This window comes from Periplaneta americana, chromosome 4 (assembly GCF_040183065.1).
Source record: "Periplaneta americana isolate PAMFEO1 chromosome 4, P.americana_PAMFEO1_priV1, whole genome shotgun sequence".
NCBI lineage: Eukaryota > Metazoa > Arthropoda > Insecta > Blattodea > Blattidae > Periplaneta > Periplaneta americana.
Genome location: NC_091120.1, coordinates 109904505 through 109917134, shown reverse-complemented (window position 1 = coordinate 109917134; position 12630 = coordinate 109904505). Strand labels below are relative to the sequence as shown.

The 12630-nt window shown below is 34.6% G+C and overlaps 1 protein-coding gene across 1 annotated transcript in view; it reads left to right on the top strand.

The window, feature by feature from the left end:
- Nucleotides 1-5806: 5806 nt before the first annotated feature.
- LOC138698945 (uncharacterized) overlaps nucleotides 5807-12630 on the top strand; it is a 57156-nt gene continuing 50332 nt past the window's right edge. Inside the window, exons 1-2 of the mRNA XM_069825142.1 lie at nucleotides 5807-5975; nucleotides 9931-10022. Of these exons, the coding sequence (XP_069681243.1) occupies nucleotides 5927-5975; nucleotides 9931-10022 (141 nt within the window). The 5' untranslated portion in view covers nucleotides 5807-5926. The remainder of the gene's footprint in view (nucleotides 5976-9930; nucleotides 10023-12630) is intronic.

Sequence of the window (12630 nt, the reverse complement as noted above, 5' to 3'; positions counted from 1 at the left end):
TCATTAGTTACGCCTAATTGACCGGCAGATGAGAATAGCATTCTGTGCGCAACTTCAAGAAATGATTGCTGAGAACAACAATATTCTGCCTAATGTGCTTATGAGGAATGAAGCACATTTCCATTCAACCAAATTTTTCAACAAGCAAAACTTCCGGTAATGGTCAGACACCAACCCTCAGTTGCTTCATGAAACACTACTGCACAACGCTAAAGTTACAGTTTGGTGCGGTTTAGCCAGATTTGGAATTATTTGCCCATATTTTTTCAAGAATCTCCAGAGCAGAACCGTTACTGTTAACTCAAATGCTCAACACTTTCCTGGTACCTGAATTAAGACGGATGGGACATCTTGACACCTGGTTTCAGCAACATGGGACTACTTCCTACAGAGCCAATATCACCATAAACAGATTGCGATAGCTGTTTCCGGGCTGACTCATTTCTCTCTTTGGTGATATGCACTGGCCCTTCAGATCCCAGGACTTATCAATTCCATATTTCTTTCTTTGGGACTACCTCAAGGAGAAGGTCTATTTTACTCGCAAGGAGACAATTGCGGAATTACAGGTATCAATCTATGATGAAATTTCAGTCATTTCACGCGATATGCTGGCACGTGTGATGGATAGTTTCCTGAGTCGACTACACATTAATTGTGAATTGAATGAAGGATGTAATTGCACTTGTAACAATTCCAGGCCAGAAATTGATTTAGAATCGTTGCTGTTGATCAGACACGAGTATGGTATGTGGATTGTCACTCTAAACATGGCTATTGCGGCTATTGAAGACACTTTTACGCGTGAAACAGCCGTCATCCGTGAACAGTATAGGCCTACACCGTAGGAAGGTTTGTAGTGTAGCGCAGAGCTGGACGAACCTCTGACACAACTGAACTCTGTCTGGGTTCTGTTCCAAATCATTTGGCCCATTGCTTATACCCATAGTACTCCCTAGATCATAGGAGCGTAATTGTTATCCCTCAGTAACCTCCATCTTGACCTATCATTCGAAGCATGCATTTCATAGGAAAGCGTAGGGCTTCTTATAGATTGTGTGCTTATTAATCATTGTATAGGTAGCTATTGGAAATCTAGCTAAAAGTGCAGATACTGTAAAAATTTAGATTTTATTTAAAGTGCATTTTTTCAGCATCCTCGTACCGAAAGGTGGCTTTAATTATTTCGTGTCTTTCTCTTTTGTCTCTGCATAGCTACTGTTGCTCAACTCTTCGTAGAATATTGTTCATACTTAGTACATTTTATAATTTATCCTGATATGATATGGATGAAATGTAATAGCATTTAGTTGAAATGAATGTTTATCGATATTAATTTTGGAAAAATAACATAAAATGGTGAATTTCACAATAATTCTGAAATTTTATACTTAAATTATTGAGGTGAAATGTGACAGTATTTTGGAAATGAGTGATTACAGATATTTATTTGGGAAAATAACATAAAATGGTGTACTTCAAAATTATTCTAAAATTTTATTCACTCGTTTCATCTGATATAATTTTTTAAGAAGTGAGAAATGAACTGATTTAGGCAAAAGTCAAAAGACTCCAAAGTGTTTAATATCCTAACATATTATTATTATTATTATTATTATTATTATTATTATTATTATCTACATAATAAACTATTTAGGGAGAACTTTTTCAAAATGTAAGACAATAAAAATGACATAAAATAATTTATAAAATTACATCACCCTAGCCATCTTTGAATATACTGAAGAATAATTTGAGTTACTAAAAATAGAGCCATGAGAAAGAGACTCGAGTGATACAAACTATGGATCTGAGAGATCAACATACATGTTCAAAATCTCAAAATGTGTAATAAGAATTCGTTTCTTGACACTATTTAAGTTCTAAGTGGGCAGAGGGCTTAGTTCATTATAATGAAATGTTACTTTCTCTCTGACAATATGTAGGAAATATCTCCTTTACATATTTTGATTGATTATTTAACGACGCTGCATCAACTACTAGGTTATTTAGCATCGATAGAAGTGGTGATAGCGAGATAGTGTTTGGCGAGATGAGGCCAAGGATTCGTCATAGATTAGCTGACATTCACCTTACTGTTGGGGAAAACCTCTGGAAAAGCCCAACCAAGTAATCAGACCAAGCGGGGATCGAACCCTCGCCCGAGCGAAACTCTGGACCGGCAAGTAATCGCCTTAGTTGACTGAGCTACGCCGTTGTCTCCCTCAGTACTGAAGAGGGATTTTTCATAAATTATTTTCATTTAAACACGGTATTTATGAGACTTAGTTATTATCTTTAAAAGTTGCATATATTAACATTGTAAAAAAAACTAACACTTTAAAGTATGGTATTTGTATTAACTTATAATGGTGATTTTATTAAACGTTAAATAATAATATTAGAAGCTGTTAAACATACAAACAGTTACACCATGATACATTGTAAAAAACTGAGTTGCTTACAAATATCTTGTTGTTAACAATCGGTAAGCTGACAGTTTATAATTTAGATAATAAAGTTAAAGTACATGATAAGATAAAATTTTATCACGGATGTCTTAAATATGTAGCTAATGTTGCAGATTAATCTGATATTCTGAATAAACTGCAAAAATCTACTAAGGATTTTCCTACTCCTTTCATTTTAATGTCAATCAGCCTCAGATAACAAAATAATTCTGTAACGGATTTACCCACTTCATTATCAATCGCCTGCAAAGCAATATAGTACATGCTATGCACATCTGTGACGCAGTAGTTCCTGTCATCATTTTTCTTATTTAAGGAGTTTGTAACAGTTATATTTGCTGAAAACATGTTTCGAACCACGATTTTCGTTTCAGCATTCATAGCTGCCTGCTGGGGTAAGTTATATTCATTTATTTTGTACATTAATTACAAATCTAGCAGACATATTTCAATTGAAAATCAATTAACGTCTTTTACGACCTGATATGAGAACACCACTTAGTAGAGCTCGCATAATATTGGGTCAGCATGATCTAGAAGGGGGTACATCCACCTTTGGGGGTAAAAAAATTTTATTTTTCAAATTATTTTTTTCTATATTCTATAGACTTTCCTCTTCATTGCAGTGAAAAAATTTTGTAAATATCTTGTATAGTTCTTTAGTTATGACCAAAAATGTGTCTGCATGTCACTTTAGTGCGCCCTTTAAATATCCTTCACTCAGCCTCCAGCCCCGCCCACTTCTTATAACTTTAATAACATTCAAATTATATTCAACTAATTTGAAAATGCCGCTCCAAAGGTGATTACCGCTGACTTACTACACTCTGTGCTTCACAGGAAGTGCAGACATGTTGTTTGCAGGATGTTTACATGTTAGAAGAGGGAAAGTTTGTAAATCACTGTGTTTTGCTGTGTGTTCTCTTGTTCTTGTATTTTCATGTTTTTTCCCAGAATATCTAAACATGGGTAAGCGAAAAACATCTTACAAACCAGTGAGAAGTAAATTCAAAGGAAATCAACATCAGAATAAAAGGAAATGTGATATAAATGTACCAAACCTTGAAAGTGCATCTGCAAGAAAAATAGTAACTGGACTAAAAGCAGAGGATGCTAATGTAAATAATACTGGTGATAGTGTAAATTTAATATTTGATGTAAATATTATGTTCAAAGAAATAGAAAAGTGTCTTCGATGTAAATGTGGCAGCAATATTGAAATGAGTGTAAATAGAATAGTAGGATTAGGTTGTAGTGTTAGCATAGTATGTAAAAAGTGTTTAGATATAGGATCATTTGAAAATTGTAGGAAATTAGGTAAGAATAATAATGTTTATTCAATAAACAGACAAGCTGTGTATGCAACTAGGTGCATAGGCCAAGGATTAGTAGGCTTGAAAGTTTTTTGTGGTCTGATGAACTTGCCACCACCTGTTGTGCAGAACACATATGACATGATAAATAATAGGATTTTAACTGCAACTTCAGAGGTGGCTATGGACTCTAAAATAGCTGCAGCTGAAGAAGAAGCAAGTCTCTCCAATAGCAGAGACATATCAGTCAGTTGTGATGGAACCTGGCTAACAAGGGGCCACACATCACAGCATGGAGTATGTAGCGTTATCGGTGCTAAATCTGGTAAAGTTATCGATACATATGCTCTCTCGCAGTCATGCAAAGGTTGTCAACAGTGGAAAAACAAGACTGACACTGTGCAGTATTATGAATGGCTCGAAAATCACGAAGATGATTGCTGCATCAATCACAGAGGTACTTCAGGTAGCATGGAAGTGGAAGGGATGAAGAAAATTTTTTCTCGCTCCATGGATATCTACAAGGTACGGTATCTGAACTACATTGGGGATGGAGACACCAAGAGTTTCACAGCTGTGAGTGAATTACATCCTTATGGGCCTGAAGTGGAATTACAGAAAATAGAGTGTGTTGGTCATATTCAGAAACGTATGGGGACACAACTGAGAGGAGTGAAGAATGAATGGAAGGGGAAAAAACTAAAAGACAATAAACCTCTCTCAGGAAAAAACAGACTGACAGATGCTGTCATCAATACACTTACTGTTTATTATGGCAATGCCATTAGAGCCAACTGTACTTCAGTGAATGACATGAGAAGGGCAATATGGGCTGTATGGTATCATAAGGCATCTACTGATGCTAACCCAATGCATAATTTCTGCCCTAAAGGTATTGATTCTTGGTGTCCCTACCAGCGTGCGGTGCATGAGGGTACAGTAAAGGACTATAGGCACAAGAACACTCTTCCAGCAGCCATCATGGAGGTAATTAAGCCTGTTTTCAAGAAGTTAGTGGCCACTGAACTCCTAAAAAAGTGTGTTGGAGGATATACACAGAATAATAATGAATCCTTCAATTCAAAAATCTGGAAAATTTGTCCGAAAACCGGATTTGCTGGTACCAAAGTAGTTCAGATTGCTGTAAATGATGCAGTGATGACCTTTAATGAGGGCATGCAGTCCAGAACGAAAGTACTGGAGAAGCTGGAGCTGGTACCTGGAAAATTTTGCCAGGAAGCAATGATGAAGCAAGATGAACTTCGTGTTCAATCATCAACCAAGAGGACACTGGAGAGGACAAAAGAAGCCAGGGTATGCAGAAAACGACTGAGACTTGAAGAAGAAGCCAGACATGCAGCAAAGGAGGGTCTAGTCTATGCACCAGGTGCATTTTAATTCCACCACTCGCCTTTGGTAAGTTTGTCGCCTGTTCCCCGTAACTTCCATTTTTCATTACCATTTCCCTCATAACTTGGAAACTATTTGAGATAATGCTATGAAATTTTGAATGCATGTCTATTGGATGTAGATAAACAAAATGTACCAGAATCCTTGTTGTAGTATGTATAGTTTAGAAATTAAAAATAAAAAACTTCTAAAAAAGTTGATCATTTAAGTGCATTATGAAAAAAATAATAAAAAAAATATTAGTTATTTATACATTCCAGAGATTCTGGTACATTTTCTGGATATGGATCTTAGAAACATAACAAAAAAGAAATTATGTAAAAATATTGAAAATTGTGGAAATTATTAAGGAAATGATATCCAAGTGCACATTTTACATACGCCATTTTGAATATTTAATTAGCGGTAATGGATCATATTTCTTAAAAACTAAATATGGTATCTTAAAGCTGAAGTAGTACAAATATACCCTGCCAATTTTTAATTTAATACTGTTTCTAGATACTGAGAAAAAAATTTCTGTTTTTTTGCCTAATTTGTAATACTCAATGGTGGATCTACCCCCTGTCAATCAGCCTCAGATAACAAAATAATTCTGTAACGGATTTACCCACTTCATTATCAATCGCCTGCAAAGCAATATAGTACATGCTATGCACATCTGTGACGCAGTAGTTCCTGTCATCATTTTTCTTATTTAAGGAGTTTGTAACAGTTATATTTGCTGAAAACATGTTTCGAACCACGATTTTCGTTTCAGCATTCATAGCTGCCTGCTGGGGTAAGTTATATTCATTTAGTTTGTACATTAATTACAAATCTAGCAGACATATTTCAATTGAAAGTCAATTAACGTCTTTTACGACCTGATATTAGAACACCACTTAGTAGAGCTCGCATAATATTGGGTCAGCATGATCTAGAGCTCAACCTAATATTCCTTTTAAATTTTTTATTAATAATTACAGTTTGGATTTACATACATATTGCATTTTGTTTATAACACTATAAAATATGAATAGTTTACGTCTCATACATATAAACTAATGTTTCATTGAGAAAATTGGACGCGTGTTTTCGTATTTCCGTAATGAGTATGTATTCACATGTTAGCCTACGTTAAGAAATTATGCCTTTTAAGGAAGTGTAATTATTTTTTTGCGGTAATGCCTAGTGGAAAGGAAATCGTTATCATTTTAGTATTTAATATTAATTTAACTGATTTAATTTTACTAATAGAATTAAGGTCATAAGGGTTTCTCTTCCACTCATCCTGTTAAAAAAACGCATAGGAAGTACAAACAAGAGCAAACAAATTGAAAAATAATATTAATAATAATTTTTAAAACATTTATAATAATATAATAATTATAATAATAGCAATAATAATATTGACAATAACAATAAGAGTAAAATTAAGATACGTTTAGTTACAAGCAAATGTAAGTGTTAAGCAATATAATTTTAGTGTTAGCCTAAATGAGACAATTTTAATCAAAGGTGAGATTAAGATGATGAAGCAAAATTTATGTATTATATATTATATTCTACGGAAAATGGTATTCCACAAAGATTGTATTTTAAGAAAGATATTCCATAGTACCTCTGATTGACCACCGTACCTCATTATCTTGTGGCCTAGTTGCCTCATAAGTGGTGCCATGTTGGTATCACTTGTGAAGTTCAGATCTGTCTTCGGACAGTTGAGTAAGCAACAACATATTCCACAGACGGACAATCGGTTTTCGAATGCAGTCAATGTCTGACATCTCCTTAGTCTGGGGTAGACAATTATTGAAAAGATTAAGGATGTCGAGTAGTTTTGTGATGAGACATACGTAAAGTTAACAAACATAATAATTCTTCTTCTATGATACTAGTGCCTAGATGTTGTAAACTTACTATGACTTAAAACGTACATTTTTACTGTTTCAGGCTAAAAAAAAAACATTAAGTAATGTCGAGAATGCCATGTCAGTATGAAATAATTTATAATTATGAATATATGCATACACGCTTTTTCAGTAGAAAGTCTCTGATCTCCGTCACTGTCGCTTCTTTAATTTTGTTAATGTAATGATGATGACCATTATGTCTTACTTAATCACAATTTTCACAGTTAATTGCTTTCATTGCAAAAAATATGAAATTGTTTCTTTATACTAAATAATGATTATTTAGAAATGTTGGTGAAATCCAGATGTCCGAAATTTCTTGACATTAGTAAAGTAGCTTCGACATGTTCACATGTATATAGATATTTTTGTCAAGTAATGGATAAATCTTCCTCAGATTGAATATTCAATGTTTCATTTGTCCGAAATGTTTTCAATTGTGATATATTTTGAATTAGCCTATTTAGTACGAATGAAACGAAAACTATATTTATTGAAGATTATTTTAGTTTCTACATTTTTTTTATAATTCCTTACATGAGAAATAATTTCAAACAAATGAGTATGTTCCTAACAATGCTACTATTTACCAAACGCCTAAAACATGGGTTTCCCACTTAAAAATTCTGCGTTCAAACTCCTACAGTCAAGCGGAAGTTATGATAAAAGTGTCACCATGCTGACACCCCTTCTTATCATACTGTTTTCTCTTCAATAACAATCAACATGTTGACCTAAGAGGGATCCACCTTCACGTGGTTCACGCGTGCAGTGTCTAAGAAAAATGATAAAATGAAGCACATATTTTATGCATTATTCATAAAGAGCAATACTGTGTAAACATGATTAATCAGATACTCGCCATTAGATAAATATAAAATTATGATTAATACATTTCCTCTCAAGAATGGTTTACTGTATAGAGTGGTTATAAAGTACACTTAACTAAACAATTTGAGGTAGAAGACATAGAAATAAATAACTGTTGTGAAGATAATAAGATTTAAATATTCCTATTTTAATTAAATGTATGTGAGCTTTTCCGTCTCACTTTATTGACTTACCGCAAATATTATTTGTAATACATCAAAATAATACATCTAAAGAGTCAGGGATTCATAGTCTGTATTGAAGAAAAACGATTACACTTCGAACAAAATCTACACAAATTTGTGTTGTTAGATCATTGTTATTGAACCTGTGCATCATGTATTTAAAGTAGAATCTCGTTAATCTCACCAATTGGAGATGATAAGTTTTCCTCAACAACTGAAGTCGGATTAACTTAACTAACCTAAAAAACAGACTTTACCCGCATGTTATGCATGTACTTAGCACGTACATTTTCCATTTACAGTGGTTCGTTCCTATTATTAAGTTTTGTTAGTTATGTACGTTTAAACCTGAAGTTGTTCTGAATTAATTTGACCTTCAGTAAATATTAATATTTTCAAAATATTTCAAAGCTTTAATCTCTCAGTACCTCCTGTAATACGAGGCTCTGTAAAAAAGTAATGCCTAATATTTGTTATGCTTAAATAAGTTGGTAATGTGAAAAATTTTAATTTGGCGCGATGCCTCAAACATTCTTCTACAGTCCACTGCAGTAACAGCTTCCTAGGGCACCAATCCAACAATTTGGCTGATATCAACGTACGTATAAAACAGCGTGCTGTGATAGAACTCCGGAATGAGGAAGGTGAGACGCCCATTCCCATTCATGAAAGGCTGAAGAAGGTAACAATAAATGTCAGCACTGTTAGACGATGGGTTCGTCGCTGTACAGAAGCTGAAGTGGAAAAACTCTTGGCTGATGAAAAACGAAGCGGCCCGCAGGCGACTGCAGTGAATCTGGCTATTTTTTGGAGCAAGGACGCATAATAAATTTTGTCCAATACGTCGAAATCGTCAAGAAGTTTAAAGCACGTCTTCGGCGAGTTCGCCCACCAAAAGCTACGGCGGACATTCTTCTTTTGTACGACAATGCAAGACCACACACCAGTCAATACACCTCTGGCCAGATTGTGAAAATTGATTAGGAAGTCTTGCCTCATCCACCATACAGCCCTGACCTATCACCAATTCTTCGGTTCACTGAAGGAAGCTCATCGTTGGCATCACTTTGAAGATGAGGAAACCCTGAAAAATTTCATGCGCCAATGGCTGAGGAAGAAGGAATGTGATTTTTACCGCTCTTATTTCAAGTTGGACAAAACTGTGGAAAAAGGCAGAGATTATATTGAAAAGTTCTAAATTGATCGTGAATATTGTGACTTATGTTTTGTAAATTTCATTTAATTTTCTTGTATATTAAAAGAGGAAAAAATAGGAGATATTACATTCTGATTGCAACTCGTACATCATAGAACGTCATAAATATATTGTTGGATTTCGTAATTGCGTTTCATTCTGTGTAATTAATAATCAAATACAATAGTTTTTGACTGTGCGGATTAAGCGAAACTCAGATTACCAGGATCCGGATTAACGAGGTTTTAGTGTATTTCCTTTTGTAGTTATATGTTACATTTTATGGTATTATTTTGATTTGTTGTAAATATGTATATTGTTATTAATTCCTTAAGTTAAAGATATAGAGAGTAAATTATTCTCAAATATGAATATTAGAACCAAGTTATATTGGGAACAGTTAAAGGTTTCTGATTTCTAGTTCCTTACATCGGATTGTTTATTTAAGTGTACTCAATAACCACTAGAATTTTGTCAGTAGATTACCAGTTTACTCTGTATAAATTTGTCAAAGTTATAATTTTGTTAACAATGGACTTACAGCACTGTAAATTTATTATTATTAGCTACTTACATTATATCGTTTCTCAGGAGCTTCTATAATTCCTCGCCGTCAGTGGATGCGGAATGATGGTCGAATTGTGGGAGGTGAACCTGCAGATATAACCAATTTTCCTTACCAGGTAAGTGAACAGCTTCCAGTTTATTTCAACAGTAAATATGATCGTGTAACTAGAGAAAACGAAGAACATTAACGATTGGAAGATACATTTTAAAATCTATGCTTTTCTTCTTTCTCTTCTAGATAAACTCTTTCTTTGTGGCGTGGCCTTTATCAAATAATACATATCATAAATATTATTAGGTTGCCATTGCCATCAATGACTTGCTATTAACTACGGACTACAAGCTATAGCTTTTATTGAATGATGACTCTTTTATTAAACATTATTATTAATCAGTATTTTAAAACAAACTTGGATAGAATATTGTATGCGATTTGTAGAATGTGTATTATTATCGTTCGCGTGTAATAAAGAACTCGACTAACGTCTTATTTTTCGAAAACCGAAAACACACTCCAGCGATAATAATGCACTTATCAACTACCATATTTACTCGAATCTAATACGCCAACGAATCTAATGTGCACCTGAATTTTTAAAGGCTTCAAATTAAACAAAAATGTTTACTGGCGAATGTAATTCGCAGCTGCAAAGCAGGTGCAAAATTTAATTTTACTTTACCCATCTACTATCTACATTTGTCTCGATATACCACGGGCTTAGCCACCTCATTAGCTTTATTTTTTTCTAATTGTGTCACTAGTCACTGAGAGCCCATTTTTCCTCCTTTCCTGTATGAATTTCAAAATCTCTACCTCAGGATGTCTTTCTTTTCTTGGACTGGTGAATTTCTTCTTCGTCGCTTTAGAAACAAATATCGCCATATTATGTTGACGCCATAAGCGAATGTTGCTCTCTGCTACATCGAATTCTCTTCCAGCCTGCCAGCTTCCACGGTTTTCACCTTTTTGTCATCTAACTTCTGATCAAGTACGACTCACTTTGAAGTTTTTACCGGTATTAACAACAATACCTACAAAAATACGGAAGCGCGCGAAGCTGTAGATACGCTGAAGAACGACGAGCAACGAGGTAACCCGAACAGAGACGAAGCATACGGAGAACCATAAACAGAATTTTAGTTTGCATAAGAATCTAGTGTGTAATCGATTCTAATGCGCATCCCGACTTTGGAGCCTAAATTCAGGTGGAAAAAGTGCGCGTTAGATTCGAGTAAATATAGTAATTGCTTAAATAATTACTGTATATTTTCCTCGCTGTCAGAAATGACTTCGTCTTAATATATCTGTAACGAAAGGCATTAAAATTATTATTGTTCATCAGGTATTAGATAATTTATCTTTTTTAACTTTATGAGTTCACTCTAGATTATATTAAACAAAATACGTACTCAGTTAATCTATTATCTATTGATAGCCTATTTTGTTTAAAAGTTTAGATCTTAATTTTATTTCAGTAAAGTTATCGTCATATATCGATACATGGTAGAGGCAGGCAAACTGTCGATCAGGCTTGCCCATGACTGTTTACGTCCGTGAGCGGGCTTACGCTTCGTATCGTTCGCCTGCCTGCAACCTTCACAAGCAGGCAGGCAGTGTGGTTGCACGTGACTCTCAAACAGTCCTAAGAGTAACCCGAAAGGACTGTTGGGTTCCGCCGACCTGCGCCGGACTGCTGCTTTCAGATGCATGATTAATATGAACCAAGTCATTCAAACCTGACAAGAAGCCTATAGATATAGACAAACTACTGAAAACTTAATTTGTTGTCTTCTGAAACGTGCCGTTAATAAAGACAAAGACAACTATTTCTCGTCAACATAACATCCATTAAATGCCAACAGTTATTATAAATTACTTGCACTTTCCTTTTCATCGTAGTAATATAAATTTAATGAAAACCATTCAAACTCTCAGCTTCATAAATAAAAAGAAATCTGTCCCGAAGAAGTTAAATAGGAAATCAATATTCTGAAGAACGAAAAACTTTTTATACATTTACAGGTATTGATGACGCTTTTAATTGTTAATAAGGAATAAGTTAAAATGAAATATTTTTCTATAATAATTGTTGATATTCATAATAATTGTTACCAATATCTTTTCAATCTCTTCTCATATCTTCTCATCTCTCTCCTCTCCCCTTTCCCCTTTCTCTTCTCTTCTCTTCTCTTCTCTTCTCTTCTCTTCTCTTCTCTTCTCTTCTCTTCTCTTCTCTTCTCTTCTCTTCTCTTCTCTTCTCTTCTCTTCTCTTCTCTTCTCTTCTCTTCTCTTCTCTTCTCTTCTCTTCTCTTCTCTGTCTTATTATTGTATGAATTCTGTAGCGAAATAAATCGTAAAAATGTGTTTCTTTAATGAAGTAGGGTAAACTAGGGTCTGTTGGACAGTCGGGCATGTTGGACACTCTGTACTTTAACGTGTTACCTCGCCACTTGTGGGCACCACATTCTGCTAGAAGTCAATGACGGAAGTAACCCCATTCGTGGCTACTTCCGTCATTGACTTCTAGCAGAATGTGGTGCCCACAAGTGGCGAGGTAACACGTTAAAGTATGAAGTGTCCAACATGCCCGACTGTCCAACAGACCCTAGTTTACCCTATTATCTGTCGTGTTGGAGCATAAGATAAAGATTTTTTGAAGTGACTAAATAGCCAACGAACTTAGATTTCAAACTAGTACTGCTTCATCTTAACCAGCGCAGACT